Source organism: Symphodus melops (assembly GCF_947650265.1).
Source record: "Symphodus melops genome assembly, chromosome: 11".
Classification (NCBI taxonomy): domain Eukaryota; kingdom Metazoa; phylum Chordata; class Actinopteri; order Labriformes; family Labridae; genus Symphodus; species Symphodus melops.
The window spans coordinates 17342019-17359833 of NC_136701.1; the positions used below are offsets into that span (position 1 = coordinate 17342019).

Here is a 17815-nt window from a genome sequence, read left to right on the forward strand (position 1 = left end):
CTGCAAAAGTTTACACCCTCAATCCCATAGCCGGTTCTTGATGAAAACTCTGGCTGCAAGCAGATTAAAGTGTCCGTCAGGAAAACCTTCTTCGCTCAGACAGCTGGCTCCCGTTCGGAGAGGAAGAGTGCAGATTATGGCAGAGTTTGAGAAAATCTTTCCGTGTTCTTAGACAAACATAGTAAACACCAGGTTTGGGTGTGTGTCCCTGAGCTTCACGGTCTTTTACACAGAGTTTAGACGCCAAGCAGGAACAGATCCATCATGGTGACAGGCTGTTACACCACAAATGTTTCTCGTGTTTTCTTGACTTATTTCACCCCCCCACCCCCTCCTTCCTACCTTTCCTAACTGTAACTATCACTCATTTAGCAATCCGTACTTTCGGACCATCCTTTGTCAGCGAGCACTAAGAACATTTTAAGAAATCAAAAATTAGATTTACATGATTCCTTCTCTACCATAAACATCAGTGTTATGATCAGTGTTTGACTTAGATAACATCCACTGTGTCTTCTTTCAAACTATCTGGGAAGCCTTTTTCTGTGAGCAGACATGGATTCAGCCTTTTTTTTTTTTTTTAAACACCCTCTCATTTGAGTGGAAGAGTTTTAGCTGAGCATGAATCCAGTCAGTCTCCTGCTCGTTTCAAACAGAGCAGCTCCAGGCTGTGCCTTACTATGACTTCATGGATTAGAGTCCTCTTTCTCTTGTTTTAGCTGTGGGAGGCTGATAGAGAAGCTCACATATTAGCTGTACAGATTTAAACTGCCATGGATTTTTTTGCAGGAGCTCGTGAGAACTCTGAAATTGATCCCTGGCCTATTTAACGACGCGTTATCGCCGAGGATAATCTTTACGCCGCGGTGAAAGTAAACTGCCTGTAAGAGCGACGCCATTTCTAAACTTTCTGTCAAATTCATTTGGTACACTTCCAGCTTGTCTCCCTCGGCCCTCACGTTTAATTAGAAGCCACTAACAAGACGCTTCAAGGTCAGTTTTGTTTCTAATAAAAAAAATAGAAAAAAAACTCATTATGTGTTTGAGGTGGAGGAAGCCTACGGAGGTCGAACACTTAAAAAAAGAAACTCCAGAGCGCTCAATCCTAGTTTAAGATACTGGTAGTAAATTTGGGTAGACAATGTTGTCATTTAAAGATGGAAGGGGGAAAGATAAAACTAAAAGAGAAGAAGTGAAGAAGAATCACAGAAAGAGGAAATTGGGGATTGACAGGTTTAGGATCAGCTGGCAGATGTGTGAAAGGTGAGAATTTATAAATAATTCAAGCTATGATTTTATTTTCTCCTCCCCTTTTTCATGCCCCCCCCCCTTCTTATTCTCTTTGTGTTCTCCTCTTTTCTCTCTCTTTGCTTGTGTACCCCCCAACTGTTTCTGTAATTGAACAGCTTTGAGGAGGCCGTCTATCACATACTCTGAGGCGGCAGCTTCGGCTCTATTTATGGCATCCAACTCATTAGCTTATATTTTGAAGGAACCTAATTTGACATTCTACCTGTTTCCCTCCATGTCTGTACGTGACTGTGACTCTTTTTGTGTGTGTGAAGGTGTACGAGCCATTTCTAATTAAAACGCCAATGTGTGTGCGTATTGCGGGGTTTTGGGACAAGCATTAAGGCTGGCATGTGCAGCCATGTCAATTATGTGAAGTAGATTTTCACTTGGTTGCCCTTCCACATACACATTTTAATTGCATTTAGGTGCCAGAGGTGACACAGGGATTTGGTGTGATAAGAATAAAAAAAAATATATTTTCAGAAGTGTGTTTGTGTGTGTTTATGACTTTTTAGGTAAGTCTGAGCACGTAGTTGTGTGTAAGTGTGTCTCTGAGTGTTTTTGTGCGTCTGTTTTTGTGTGCAGCATTAGTCATGCTGCTCCTCCAGGTTCTCCTCAGTGTGCTTAAGGTTAAGACTTTGCCCCAAGGCTTCTGTGTACACACCGGAATACAGAGGGGGGAAGCGAAAACGCCACAGAAGTAGCAGGCAGGAGGGGAGAGATGATGGCGAATGCAGGGGGATTTATTTCGAGTGGTCTCGTTGCGATTGAAGGTCCACATCTCTCTGACCTCTGTCTTCACATTCCGTGTAGCCTCTGCCAACATCTTGAGCCCTTGACAATCCCCCAAAGAAGACGTCTTCCCACCACATGCACCCTGCCTCCTTACCACCTTCCCCACCCCGTCGCCTTACCACCTCTCCCGCCTTGCAGCGCTCCAATCTACCCAAGTTTGTGAAATATGATGAGGCAGGCAGGCGAGCGGAAACATGGGAGTGCAACGCTGACGGGGTAGTGGGTTGTTGCTCACGGGAAAAGTTCTCCTAATTAAAAAAAGCTCCTTAGTAAGTGTTTGGAAGGGGAGGTTCTTGCTGTGTGGCATGAGTACTGGGGAGATGGATGGGTGGGCAGATTATGAGGCTGTGAGTCATTGTTAGCTAGCGGGAAGAAAGTGTCACAGAGCTCTAAGTCTGACTGACAGTATCTGTGGAGGTCATGGGGACAAAGGAGAGCATCATTCATCTCACAAGGGATGTAGAGAACACAATGGCCTTTTCACATCTACTGCCCTTACTGAACTCCTAACATGAAGTGTGGGCGGCAAAACCAAGGAACAGCAGCGCACAGTGTGTTTGTGAATGTTGGCCAGCGTCCTAGAGAGGCTCTTTGATAGACTCATTTAGGCCAACATTAGTAATGAGTCTGGCCCGGCTCTAGCTTGTAGTTGTTGTTTTAGAACGCATTTTAATGCATTTCATTTGAAATTCTGGCTGTAATTCCAACATCGTGTCTAAGGCCGGTTCTCTTGGTAGCAGAAACACTCTCTTGGTGATGCTCGGAAAGGGAAAAAAAGGATTTTCTTGGGGTTTCTTAGTTTAGCATGTATAACATATTCTTTTGTGCTCGCACGTGTGTCCGTTAATTTGCTACAGTGTTTGTGTGCATGCAGGCGTGTACACGTGCATGCTTCCCTCCAGTGAGACCTGGTTCATTTGCTGTGTGCATTCTTTATGTTTATATTTATGGAAATGGAATGCTGTGCTCCTCCACAGGATGAGCGAATAGCCTTTTTCCTTTGGAATTAGCATTTCTTTCCTTTTTTGCTGTTGATTTTAGCAGTGTGAGTTCTGACGCTTAAGGTGCTAATATCTGTTTAAATTATAGCAGCATTGCTGCATTTTAATATGATTCTGTTTGACTGCGTACGCGCTAATTGAAATTCGAAACTCAAACGAAGCTCATTGTATCTGTATTGCAAATGTTTAAGTTTGGGTTTTTGCATATAACCTTGTGTGTGTGTGTGTGTGTGTGTGTGTGTGTGTGAGTGAGTGTGAGAGAGAGAGAGTACATGAGCACAATTTATGTATTAGAGGGGGAGAGAGAAATTCGTCTCATCTCGCATCTATTATGCATAGAATTCTCAAATTCCCTCTGCTCTCTTTTTAAACTGTTCCAAGATTGTTTGGAAGTCAAATAGAGATGTGTAAACAGCATGCATCTACCAGCTGGACTGACTTGTTTGGCACCATTTTCACTGATGATGCCAAGCGGGTTCTGAAGTATTTTTATTTTATTGTATTTTATTTTATGTTTCTCTTTCACCATAAGCGACTTATTTAGTTGATTTACGGTACTTTAAAATGTTGAAAGATGTCCTTCTGCCTGAACTGGAAGGAGCACTTTTTCTCCTTTTCCTCTTTCATTTTTTTTTTTTTTTTTTTTTTTGTCCCTCCAGTTGAGATCGACTTTATTTTCATGGCATTTACTACAAAGTTAGGATTTAAAAATACCAATATTGACGAGACAAGAAAAATGCCAGATCATAAGATATGTGGATGAGAACAGACCATCTGTCAGAGATTTCTCACCCAAAGGTTTGAATGATGTTCTTTTCTAATATTTGTTTATTTCACTGCACCCAAAAGCTTTTAAATAGGACTCAAATTGGAATATATCATCAAAAAGACTTGCTGGTCTAACAGTACTATAATCTTGATCATCGCATCCATCACCTGGAGCTATAAGTATGTCATGAATGAATGACCATGGCTGTACAGTTGTTAAAACGTTTTGTCTAAGTTCATAGAGGAATAGAAACAAATCAGGTTCCCACCTTTAAATGCTCTATGACTATTGCTTAAAGAATGTGAATATTGTCATTGTGCTGAATTTAACAACGGCTGTGACAGTCTAGTGCACCACTGTTTTCTGTGTACTGCAGCTAAGTTTCTGCTTCTTGTTTTAAATCTCTGCCTGAGCTGGTTCCTCCTGATCTGTGTGGAAACCTGTGGAAATAGAAAAAAACATTGAAGTGATTCTAACTTCAACTCAACAATGATTCATCAGAGCAGACAAAGTTTTCTTTCAAACCGACTTTTCTTTTACCAAAGTTTTGAAGCCCACTGGAAACATGTTTTTTTATCACGGTGGGCCGTGGAGCTACCCTTTGAAGTAATCGGCTGTTGTGCCTTCACAAAAATAGCTTGACACATTGCTTGTTGTGAAATTGGTCATCATAGCCCGACCATTGTCATGCAGTTTGACTCTTTAGTTTTGTCTAGAGATTACTCATTGTGTTCTTACTGCCTGAGCCACCTGCCGTCTTGTACATCGACCAAGTCGCAGCATCCTACATAACAAGTCCTCTGAAGTTTATTGTTCTTGTCCACTTTGTGGACACCTTCTATAAGATTAGTGACAGTCCTAACGATACTCTCGACAGCGAGAATAGAGAGGAGTCACCTTTTCTCAATGTCCCTTTTTTGTTATTCGTCTTTTCTCTGTCAAAGTCAAAATGAGACGAAGACGGGACTTGTTCCAGGCTTGATTTTTAATTTTAATTTGAACTGTAGTGCCTGTTTTTGAAATGGAACGGGAGTCTCTTACACACTGGCTGTATTTTTTTTTACCGTGGTCTAGTCTGCCAGCCTTGATTATAAAAACTTAACATGAGATTCTGTCCATGCGCAGCTGTAAGAGATTGAACTCTTTTCATTCCAATTAATTTGGTTTCTGATATTTGAAATGCAATTGAAAAAAAATCTTGTCGACTGTTTCACTCAAGACTCCCCAAAAAATAACCAGACGAGTCAACTCTAAAATTTAAATGAAACAAGGCCGTCACTATAACAGCTACAGCTAGCGCCATTTTTTTTAATATAGGCTGGTACTAATAGCATGCAGCACATATTCAGGAAGCTCCGAGAGGAGAGGTGCCAGTAAAACAGGGGAATGAGGTGATCCATCACTCTGGTACCCTGACTCTTCCTCTATCATCATTTCCTTCCTCCTTCCGGCTGTTGTCTTGTCTTCTATCAATATCTCACATTTTCTGTGACTTGAATCATGCTTTTGAGGGCCAATGGTAATGAGCTGGTGAATCATACTGTTACATTGTCTTCTCTCTTCCAGCTCCGGTGGGGGTGGTTTCACAGATGCAGCTCCAGTTTCCAAAGTGGAACATTTAATGCAGCGTGCTGGAAATAATATTGTTCTGTATATTAAAATATAATATATGAAATGCAGTACAACACTTGTTTAATAATGTGATATTATGTGTGGTTGTGACTTTTGGTTTGCAGGTTAGGTTTCACCTCAACAGAATAGAGAATAGAACAGGGCAGCACCTGCGAATTAACCGCTGTGGCTTCGGACGCTCACGTTGCATTAGTCGGATTTGAATTGGTTGTTTTTATTGATTTTGCTGCTTCATTCCTATAAATCCTCATAAATAGATTTCCTCCCCTCTCCTCAGGCGGACTATTTCAGCTGTGTGGCAACCGTGGTGTACACTCGTAAGGAGAATTGTCTGTACCAGGCCTGTCCATCTGATGGCTGCAACAAAAAGGTCATAGACCAGCAGAATGGATTTTACCGCTGCGAAAAGTGTAACAGAGAGTTCCCCGACTTCAAATACAGGCTCCTTCTTTCAGTAAGTGCACACACTGCACATCATTCACACACTGCTGCTGACTTTGAGGAATATTGCCACATCTATGATCGCATATACACATGAATAATCTCTGGCCCCTTCATCATCTTGTCTTGTCTGTCTGACTCTCAGGCCAACTTAGCAGACTTCGGGGATAACCAGTGGGTGACATGCTTCCAGGAGACAGCTGAGGTTCTGTTAGGTCACAGCGCAGAAACGCTGGGACAGCTCAGAGACACAGTGAGAGACTCACACACACTCACACACAAACAATTAACAACCACACACAGCTCTCCTTGAACCAGCTTGTCCACATCTGACAAGAAAATTGCCTTTCCGATTGAGCTCTGAGGGTGAGCCCGAACAGACTACTTCCTATAAACCTCTGGCCATGACTTTGTTATTTTACCTTTTCTCATGTGTGTTTGTTTCCTTAAGGATGAGGCTGCATTCGATGAAGTCTTTCAGAAAGCCAACTTCACAACTCACATCTTCAAAAACCGAGTCAAGCTGGAGACGTACAACGTAAGTGACGATTGAACTGGGAGCACAGTAGAGTGTGATACAATACAGTTTGGTTCTCCAGGAATCCTCATTGTCCTACTAGCTCTAAGACCCTTTGTGTGTACCCTTCCTCGCTGGAATCCTCGACCTATCAATGGCTCCTTCAAACCTGTTATTTGTCTTATTTGTGCTCCGAACAAATGCGCCAGCAAGCATTTCATTTCATGGACTCTAATAATGTTCCTGGAAAAATGGGCTCTCCAAAAAAACCAAGGTTGCAAAAAAGTGGCATTGTAAAATCAGTAAACGGTCTCCTTTAGTGCCAATTTCACAATCAAACCCACAAAGCGGCAGCCGACTACTGTACAAAGACACGAGCTGTGGCTGTGTGTTAAAGCAGAATCTACCATACAGCAGAGAACACCTTCCAGTCATTACATTGAGGTTTGAAATTGTTACACTGAATATTTGTCAACCCCACAGGATTTTTGTTCTTGTCAGATCCAAGTAACACTTCCTTAGTGGAGTTGGTGACAAATGAAGTTTGATGGTACGGACAAGATGAGATGGCAGAGCCTGCAGTGTTTACAGATTTAGTATTTTGATTGGCACAAACCACGCTCTGATTAGCAGCAACCTTTAAGACGAGCTGGTTGCAGGCAGAGGCGGAGGGATGCTTAATAAATACCGAAATGCATGAAGGTGCACAAGGATGCGTGCTTGGTAATGACTTTACAATATAACAACAACAACAACAACAGCCGATTGCCACACGAAAAGATGTACAAAATACAATGTCAGTCAAACGAAACAAACTCATTTCAATTAGTATCTCAGTGACAAGGGAGTTGTTGTAAAGCCAGTGTGCTTTGAATAACAGAAAACAAATACAGCTGTGAATTCATTGCTCTTAATTAGGCACTAATTAGCATTTTGCTATTGTCTGTGTAAGCCTAATTAGCGTAATTATTCAGAGGCTAATTTGCTATTTGGGGCACATAGCGAGAGTCTGAGTGGAATGATTGAGATGTAGATTTAGCTCTAAACGGGCTGAATTCTGACCTCAAGAATACCTAGGAGGAACGCCGAGCGGTGTTCAGAAGCAGCTTTTCAAAATCTCAAAAACTGTTAAAGTCCTCAACACAAAAGTTTCACATGAAGTATGGAATGCACATTGCCTGTACAGCTGCAGTCAAACGGACACACGGTTGTCTTTAAGTCGAATGAGCCCAACTGTCTAACTACGTTGGTAGTCAGCATACCAGTGCTTCTGACTTCCGCACAGTTTTTCCATGACAACATTCTGATGGTTTTACTTTCAAGAATTCTAAGAGAGGCAGACCACAGAATACATTTTGTCTCCTATGCTATTGTTGTGGTGACGAGACCACTTTTCTGAATTTTCTCGATTTCGTTTCGGAATCCAAACCCTTTTTACTTGGCCTTGTCTCAGTCTCAGATTTAAAAAAATGAAGACCAGTCACATCATTTCTGTAAATTAGAAGGAAAACGCCTCCTCCTAAAAGGAATAACCTTCCTGGCGTCTCGGTTAGTTAAAGGTTGTTAAAAACAAATGGCTCGTCGCTTTAGGGGTCTGATTATTGTTGGTAGATCTTTCTCTTAGTACCAAGTATTTTTGCACATTTTCATGGCGAGCTGATTGTAAACTGGAAGATAGACGTCTGAAAGTCATCCGGATACTGCTCAACAGAAAAACTGGTGAACAGATAATAGATCACTATCACTTTTTCTGGTAGATTACTATTTGAAGTAATCTACTGAAAATGAGTGCACATTCCTCAAGTTAAAACAAATGAGTCCCCTTAACATGAAGCAAGAAAAGAGATAGAGGAGAAAAAACCCTCACCTGTTACTAAACATTGTGATACTGAACCTGATTTAAAGAGAAACTGTAAATGAAGTGCTAAACAGGTGATGATTTTTCTTGAGATTCATGAACTCATCTGTTTTTTTTGTCATGTTGTTAGAAGACTAGCTAAATGTCTATCCAGGGCTTATCAATAGTAAGTGTAAGTGTTTGTCAAACTTTTAGGTTTTCAAAGCTGTTGGTTCAAAGCGACGAGCACAGAGGGAGAGCCTGTGATTCGCTTGCTCCGTGCGTCTTTCTGCCTCAGCCTCTGTTCTTTCCTGTAGACGCGAGAGCGTGACACAAGACGCAAAGATCAGACACCCACCCCGGTGTTTTCACAAAAATAGAACAATCTAATGAAATGTCGGAGCTTAACAGGATTAATGAAGTTACAAAATGTGTGCTTTGTCATTTCTCATAACAAGGGCTCAGTGGAGAAAGAGCAGCTGTGGTTGGGATCATAATTCAAAGTTGTTGTTTGAACTTCTTTACTGAATACATTTTGGTTCAGTGCGGAGAAGATAAACTAGCAGCTACTGCCATCAACTCTAAATATTAAATCACAAAGTTGCAGATTATTCTGCAGGATGTGCTTCTTTTGATTTTCGTTGTTTTGTTAAACATGACTGTTTGACTGTCGTTTATGAAAGATGAGTTTCAGCATTAGTTAACAGCACTTCAAATAAAAAAATAATTTATAAATAAAATAAAAGTCACACTGAAGTCTGTGTGTGACCACAGAGTCAGAGGTTTGAAAGTTTCCGTAGTTGGTAACTCGTCTAAGTGTTTTTAAGAGAAAAGAAGCCAGTGTGTCTCGGACGGAAAAGAAAGCTACAGTCAAAAGATTTCAACCGACTGACCAGCAGTCAGTCACGATTTCCCCCGTGATAGTGTGTGAAGTGCGAGCAGACAGGGTGGAGAGGGTGCCATGTGCTGGAGAGAAGTAGAGGCCCTCGGCTCTCTGCCACAGGTGGAGTTAATGGCGTTTAGATGATGGCGTAGATCACATTTGACCTTCGAGATCGGATTCACTGGGTGCACTTTTCCTCACAAACCTCACATTAGCTGTGTTGTTTGTTTAAAAGACGATTTAAGATAATTAATGCACTTTCAGAAACAGGGTCTGATTTCCAACTCGTCACTTCATGCAATATTTGCACATCACAAGTCTTTGACTTTCCTCCTAACAGATGGTTGTTTTTTTGTTCCTCATTTCTGTGATATAATACTTACATCGAATATGTTCAGATCTGATAAATGTGTATGTTCGTATAACTGTAAAAATGCAATCAGCTGTATAATTGTGCCTGTGTGGGGTGCATGTCTGACGTGGGTTAATCGGTTTTGTCTGGATTCATACACGCGTCAGAGAGGACTTTTTTCTTTCCGGCCTTATATTAACACGCAGGTCATCGAAAGCCGCACGCACGCACGCACGCACGCACACACACACACACACACACACACACACACACACACACACTTGACACATTCGACACATTCATTACAAATCATGGACAAACCACGCTCTTAGCAGACCGTGTCAATATCACTTTCAGTTCTTTTGTGAGGAGGTGAAGGTAAATGCTTTCACAGTCGTCAGAACGTACACAGACTTCAATTTTCCTCATTCTTCAGTTTTCATTGAGACTGGAACGTCAACTCCAGAAGGTACTTTGAGTGTTACTATAGAAATAAGTCTCCATGCTGTTTCTGTGTTTTCTCTTCTTTAATTATTTCAATGCAGTTTTATGTAACTATAGAACATGTGTAGCATAAGATTACAGTCACAGTCCCATTGAGCCTGCTCTTAGTTACAGCAGGTCCTTTTAAGTTGCTTCTTCAGGGGTTAGTTTGTCAGCCTTGCTGTCAATGTGAATATTGTTTAATGGCGTGGCGAGGTTGTTCTGCCGCTTAGCTGGATTTCGGCAGCAATAAAAGGGATGCAAAACAGCGTCACTGTATTAAGTTGAAACTGGCATGGCTGAACAGCGCTGTGTGAGTGCAGGCCTCAGGCTGTGTGTCATGTGGAGCTCTGTTTGCACATGCCTCTCATGCTCTACCAACGCTGAAATGGTTTGTAAAATCACAAACCAAGACACTAATTTTATGCCTTTGCAGGATTTAATGTACACGAGCAAAGGATGAGCTTCTTCACGTCGCTGCGGCGGAATCTCAAAGTTTGATCGTGAAAGTGTTGGTTTGCAGATGCTGAGCAAACAGCTAGACATCCTTTCCCGCTGACACACAGTACAGCTGAGGCTCATGGGAAAGTCATTCGGTCCTGAGCAGACCTTGAATGCGCCAACGTTCATGACAAACTTATCTGATGTTTGTTCATGCAACACCCAGCATGATGCTCATGGTGACAAGTGATCACCAAAATATTCGTCCTGTGGGGACCGTTAACGTCAGCGCTTCATCACTCCTTTCAGGTTTGTTTTATTTTGGAGGGGCCTGATGTCATTTTTTATTTTCGCCTGCTGCTGTGGATGTTTGTTGAAAACCTCTAATTACCACTTAGTCATTCTGTCGGCCTCCATTCAAATGTACGTAAAAGATGCTCAGTGCCACCTGGCAGCAGATCAATCCCTGAATACTTTACACAGAAACTGTTTAATTACATCTTTCTGCCATGTTGGTAGATGACCAGAATAGTTGACCGTCAGAGTTTGCCGGGTAAATGTTTGTAAGGTGCGGCTTTTTGAAGATATTTCCGCCTAGATCAAAGTGGCGCTGCACATTTCTGACCATAAAGCCGTCCTCCAGGATGTCTCGAGTCTGAAGGTTGAAGGTGCATTTGAAATGTTCACGTAGTTCTCATTAACATCCTTCCCATCAGTCTATTACATTATTCATACCTCTCAGCAGGGATCCTTGTGTAATAGATGTATGTATTGTTAACACCACCAAAGAAGAACTGCGTTAATTTTTCTGAGGTCACGACACCACAAAGGGGCCGGTGCTGGTTCTTTGTTTCATGTGTACGAGTGTGTCTACATCAAGAAGTTGTGTTGTGTAACCACCCACCACCATCTACATCCAGTGAGAGAACATAACTTCCTCTTACATCACTTAGTAATTGTTTTCACCTGCTGTGCTGAGAATATTCGTCTCGCTGGTTAAATGAAGCGCTCTCTTTTTTTTTTGTCAGTAGCCCCCTCCTTTGTGAGGCTGTTATTTTTTTATATAAGTTGTTAGCCTTTGTCGAGTGGAACCTTTGTCTCGGTGCGCCTGGTTTCCCTTAATTTACCTGCTGTAATCAGGTAGGTGCAAATTGAAAACACTAATCGAGGTGTTGAATCACAGCTGAGATAATGGGGTATTGTTAAATCCTTGATGCTGGGTCTGCTGACTGAATTTCTAATTGATTAATTAGTTTTCTTCTTATAGCGCTCGCGATTGTAATGGAAATGAGTTTTCGGCTTTATGCGTAAAAGAGAAAGTGCGTCAATGGTTGATAACTTGAATAATGAGACTTATATAATAAAACACATGTTTAAGATAGATTGATGTGAAATAGTTGGGCCTTAACTTTTACCTGCATTCATCGACAGTGAGGAACATAAGTTTGTGAACACCCAGAGATTTGGCAAGTTCCCCCATTTAGAAATTATGGAGGGGTCTGATATTTACATCGTAAGTGCATTTCCACTGTGAGAGACAGAATTTAAAAAAAATAATAATTCAAATCAGGAAATCACATTGTGTTATATTTAAATAATTTATTTGTATTTTATTGATGAACATAAGTATTATAGCAGTATTTTCAGTGATTGAAAACGAATGATGTGTAAAAGTCAAATAACATCAACTAAACTAATGTTTGTCTTGTAAATTCAAGAAAAGACAAACACTGACATGTCTTGCCTCTGTTGGCTTTAGGTGAGGTGGAGTATTCATGTGCTGTGCTATCCTCACATCAGGAATGTTTTCTCCTAAGATTGAGTCTAATTCACTCTGAGCCTGTTAGGATTGTGTCCTCCTGACATCAGGCAGGTTCCTCACATATTTCTTCTAAAGAAAGAAAATGAGCTGCATCTTCACATGAATCTGAAGTGTACTGCAGTGGATCCAAGGTGAGGGCCTTTACTTATGATGAGCCAAGGCTGCAGGAGTTTTCCACTTACAAATGTTGATTTGTTTCTGGTCATGTTTTAACACTTAGTCATCGCAGTGATTGTCGGTTTGAATCCGACCTTGGCCCCTTCGTTGCATGTCGTTCCCAACTCCCTTCTCCCAACATTCCCTCTCCCTATTTAACTGTACAATCCAATAAAGGAAAAAGTCGGCCAAAAATAATTATACTTTAATTATACACATGACAGCATTCAATCCAAAAATAAATTCAAGATTATTTCCTTTGCTCCCCTCTCTTAGGAAGACCCATTAATGTTCTCATGTGACGTTTGCTGTTATTCTTCTTATGGAGGTTAGAAACTCTCTTTGCGTAATCCAGATGTTTCTTTGCTCCTCAGGATGAAGCCCGATTGAAGGTAACTGCACTGGAAGTCCAACCCATCGACCACAGGGAATACAGCAGGAGACTCCTCAGCAATATCCGCAAACTGGCAGAATAAACTGCTCCCAGTCTTCTGAACAGCCGCCTGATGATTAAACCTGTCTTCCGCTGATCTCTGACTGGTTTTTGACTTTTTCCACCAGTGAAATAACATCATATCTGACTGAGGCAGCAGATGGGTGGGCAGCGATTCATCATGTTTAAATGGCAGCCAAACAAAAGCGAAAACAAAATTGTTCTTTTTTTTTCTTCAACTTGCCTGTTGTAAAACACTACCATTTTTAATTTGACCTTTTAATTTAATCACTGTATGAAAAACAAATTTGATAAGACTCTGTTTTAGTGTATTTTTATGTTTATCATGTTTCATCTGCACACAAAGATAAGACTTTTCTCTTGTTGGATTTATATGATTCATTTCTGATTAGTTAGTTGTTGCCCAGTGTGAGATGTGTGAGATGTAGATGAGTCAGAGTTATTTATTTTTTATTGTTTAAAAAAGGAGGCGTGGGAGATGCACGTGTTTGCAATTGTTTTAACGTCTCATTTTCTTTAATGCTTGTTGAACTTCTTTATTTGAGTGTCGAGACTGTGGGTTTCTCTTTGTGGGCGTCCAAAACATGTACAAGAAAAGAGTGATTAAAAGAAAAAAAAGTTCATGTCGAGTGATGTGTCTCTGTGTCAACACTTTCCTACTAAAAAAGCCTTGAAAGTGTTCCGAATTTTGATACGACAATAGTTTCTACAACAGGATGTAATCTGCTTCCAGGATGTTCTCTAAAAATAAGTCGTTGTGAGCAAGTAACGCTGGCCAATCTGTAGAAGATTGGCACGGTCCGATTGAGATTGTGGTGTTTGTACAATTATTGTATTTTACTGCTCGTTGGATCCTCTCACTGCCTCTGACTAAATACTCACAGCAGCCAATAAGAGTGAGCAGACTGATTGTTACATGAGGCTTTTAGAGTTTAAATATCAGTCCTGTGGCAAATAAAGTCCAGAATGTTCTCCATTGTCTCCATAGTAAGCAATCCTTAATTAACTTTGTTATAGGTTAAAGCGCTGTTATAGTTTTCCATTAATTGTCCTGATCCAGCCTACACATCACAGAAAATGTAAGCATTTTTCAGCCCTTATATGACCCACTCATACCTGTGGTACATCAAAGCGGGGAATCACTCGGCACTTAAATCTCTGTGTGAACATTTATCACACTTCTTTACGTTCACTGTGAGTATACATTTAGTGACAGGGAAGCAAGGTTGGTGTTTCCGAGACGTCGTCTCCCCACGAAGGTGTGGCTCAAGGGCACGGCTGATTTATGTCGTCATCAAGCTCCACTCGCTCAGCTCCATCAGGACCATCTCCCGCCTGCTGCCCGCTGAGTTTAGCCTGTTTGCGTGCGTGTGTGTGTGTGTGTGTGTGCGCGTGTGTGAAGGATTGGGAGATTAGAAAACTCACACTGAGTTTTTCATCCCTGTGTCACCTTTCTCCTAACTTTTCATTATCTCTGCCTTACTTGATTTCTTTTTCTTCCAGCTGTTCAAGGCCTGAGCTTCTAATCATTTTCAAGACAACACCATCTGACTTAGCGGTTTAACATTTACCTATGCAAACAGGGTTCAAAGCTAAAGGGACGAGAAATAGAGATTCATTGTAATATTGTCACATTTGATGTTCTCCATCAATATTCACATGATTCTGTCTGATGTTTTTTTGTCTTGTTCTGAAAGACAGAGATAGAAAGAGGGACGAAAAGAAAAAAAAATCAGTGAACTTTCGTTGTCTCGTTATTTTCTGTCTTTTTTTCTTTCTTAGAACAAAAGAAAAGAAAGAGAGAGGAGACAAAGAAAGAGAATGAAAGAAAAGAGAAATAAAAAGAACGAGAACAAAAGAGAGAAGAAAAGAATGAGAGAAAAGAGAACGAGAGATTCTGCCAAATGTTTTCTTCTGCTTTACTCTTCAACGTTACCAGCTCATAAACCAGGATGTGTTTAATTTGATGGCATAAGCAAGTGCAAAAAGTGCGACTTTATTTTGTTAATAAAATATCCAAAAAATGAGTTCATGAGATCAGAAAGTCATTTTCAACTTAAAGCCTTGCTGGTGATTGAGTCTTAAGATGAAGACGTGTCGGTCTGCAGCCCGAATAACCCCAAGGCATTATGGGACAGCGGAGGACATCGTGAAGAGATTAAGAAAAATACATTTTTTTTGTATTATCCTCAGAGAACTTTATCTGAATGTGATGTGCTAAGCAGTAGTGAACTGAATTCCTAGTAAGCTGGTCATATCTCCTTCGTGGGAATGTGGGACCTCCAGTCTGGTGAATATGCAGTGTGTGTGTGTGTGTGTGTGTGTGTGTGTGTGAGACACTAGAAGGACAGCCGATGGAAATGTGCCACTGTTATCACACAGGTCGTAGCCCTGATCACAGTCTATCTGACCGTGGTCTTATCTTAAAACACACTGTAGTTCAGTTAAGCCTTTCTGTGTGTGTGTGTGTGTGTGTGTGTGTGTGTGTGTGTGTGTGTGTGTGTGTGTGTGTGTGTGTGTGTGTGTGTGTGTGTGTGTGTGTGTGTGTGTGTGTGTGTGTGTGTGTGTGTGTGTGTGTGTGTGTGTGTGTGTGTGTGTGTGTGTGTGTGTGTGTGTGTGTGTGTGTGTGTGTGTGTGTGTGTGTGTGTGTGTGTGTGTGTGTGTGTGTGTGTGTGTGTGTGTGTGTGTGTGTGTGTGTGTGTGTGTGTGTGTGTGTGTGTGTGTGTGTGTGTGTGTGTGTGTGTGTGTGTGTGTGTGTGTGTGTGTGTGTGTGTGTGTGTGTGTGTGTGTGTGTGTGTGTGTGTGTGTGTGTGTGTGTGTGTGTGTGTGTGTGTGTGTGTGTGTGTGTGTGTGTGTGTGTGTGTGTGTGTGTGTGTGTGTGTGTGTGTGTGTGTGTGTGTGTGTGTGTGTGTGTGTGTGTGTGTGTGTGTGTGTGTGTGTGTGTGTGTGTGTGTGTGTGTGTGTGTGTGTGTGTGTGTGTGTGTGTGTGTGTGTGTGTGTGTGTGTGTGTGTGTGTGTGTGTGTGTGTGTGTGTGTGTGTGTGTGTGTGTGTGTGTGTGTGTGTGTGTGTGTGTGTGTGTGTGTGTGTGTGTGTGTGTGTGTGTGTGTGTGTGTGTGTGTGTGTGTGTGTGTGTGTGTGTGTGTGTGTGTGTGTGTGTGTGTGTGTGTGTGTGTGTGTGTGTGTGTGTGTGTGTGTGTGTGTGTGTGTGTGTGTGTGTGTGTGTGTGTGTGTGTGTGTGTGTGTGTGTGTGTGTGTGTGTGTGTGTGTGTGTGTGTGTGTGTGTGTGTGTGTGTGTGTGTGTGTGTGTGTGTGTGTGTGTGTGTGTGTGTGTGTGTGCGCGCGCTAATGTGTGCGGATGCACGTGCGAGCAAAAGGCCCTCTACCAGTACAGGCAATCCTCAATGTATCCATTTTGAATTGTTCATGGTTCTAAGTGCTTTTTTTGTTGTGTTTGTAATTTGTAATGTCAAAAACAGAACAAATAGTGTTGGATAATAAAACAAATGTTCACTGTTATGGCCTATGAAACAAGATGGTATAATGTACTTCAATATTCAAACGTATAGTTAGTGTTTGTGAATGGTGAACATGACTATCAGTCCTGTCATAGGGAGTGAAAGACACATAACACTGACATGAAATTTTTCTTTCAAAGATGACAACACGTAAAGATCCTACTCACCCCCACATGTATTTTCAATCACTCTGGCTGATAAGACCTCTGGTCCAGGGTGATGTTGGATGAAGTAAAGCAGGAAACAATAGAAGGCTTTAAAACTGGGTAATGGAAATAGCTGGAGATGTTTCCTGCAATTTATTTTCCTTCGCAAGAACAAAAGCAAGTCCAAGATTTGCTGCACTTATGGGATACGAACGGTCTAAATAGTGGGTTAATATGCTACTTAAAAATGAATGGTATTGTAAAATGGACTTTAACATACATGTTAACATGTTAGTCCAACTAAAATCATGAGTCCGAAAAAAGAGAGTCTAAACAATTGTTGTTCGTGGCAGCATTAACACGTTATTGTAGCCGCACAATGAAACTTAATCTGCAGTACTTCTGCAGTGTAGATGTACTCATTTAGCCTACAGTAAAACAAGGTTACTGTATAGGGCTTATAATATTATAATTGTTCTATGCATTGCTTTGCATAGTCACTGATACACAAACATTTGAGGCTGTACTGGAGGCTGTTACCGAACAATTATCACAATTAGAAAAACTCTAAGAATTAACAACAATGTGAACTGAGTACAATGTGTGTCAGTTAAGAACAGTCCGTACAGTTTTAAGAAGAGATCTAACCAGGAAGCATACAGGAAGTGACCTATCATACTTGACATTACATGGTCTTTTTTTCCCACTAACACGTTTGCTAGCTTGGTAAGAAGGGCTCTGCAGGTAAATAGTTTTTCTTCTTTTCCAGCAGATATCCTAAACTCTAATAGCTACCATGTGCATTACTGAGAGTGGATATCCAGTTGAAGCCCCTAGATGTATTTAGTCTTCTTTTCACATCTTCATCTGATCTTCACAAAGACATATATGTGCAAATATGGACTGTAAAGGTTGAGGAGCTGTTCATGACATATGGCCTAATGGGATTTCCATTTATTCTAAGCATGTTTAGGCAATATAAAATCAACTGATAATGAACCTCTTCATGTTGAGTATTGATGCTTTAATTCCCTATTTAGCCATGTGCCCGTTATGTTTGTGTAAATCTAATTTAACACTGTGTGATTCCCAAGCCAATTAACTCTTTTGCATTGCTGATGAAGTACGAGCCTGCTAAGTTGACTCTCTGGGTAATAAAGGTTAAAATCTACATAGGAAATTGATCGTTAGTATGCAGGTAGTGGAGGACCTGGATTTTGAGAGGCTATAAGTGCCTGTGTAAAGATTCCTGTCATGTTATAGTCATTTATTGAGGA

General features: G+C 41.1%; 1 protein-coding gene across 1 annotated transcript in view; it reads left to right on the plus strand.

Moving 5' to 3' along the window:
• Nucleotides 1-13840, plus strand: part of LOC306831581 (replication protein A 70 kDa DNA-binding subunit-like) — a 39724-nt gene extending 25884 nt beyond the window's left edge. The window contains exons 14-17 of the mRNA XM_079355760.1: nucleotides 5768-5944; nucleotides 6077-6184; nucleotides 6383-6469; nucleotides 12797-13840. Of these exons, the coding sequence (XP_079211886.1) occupies nucleotides 5768-5944; nucleotides 6077-6184; nucleotides 6383-6469; nucleotides 12797-12898 (474 nt within the window). The 3' untranslated portion in view covers nucleotides 12899-13840. The remainder of the gene's footprint in view (nucleotides 1-5767; nucleotides 5945-6076; nucleotides 6185-6382; nucleotides 6470-12796) is intronic.
• The last annotated feature ends 3975 nt before the right edge of the window (nucleotides 13841-17815 follow it).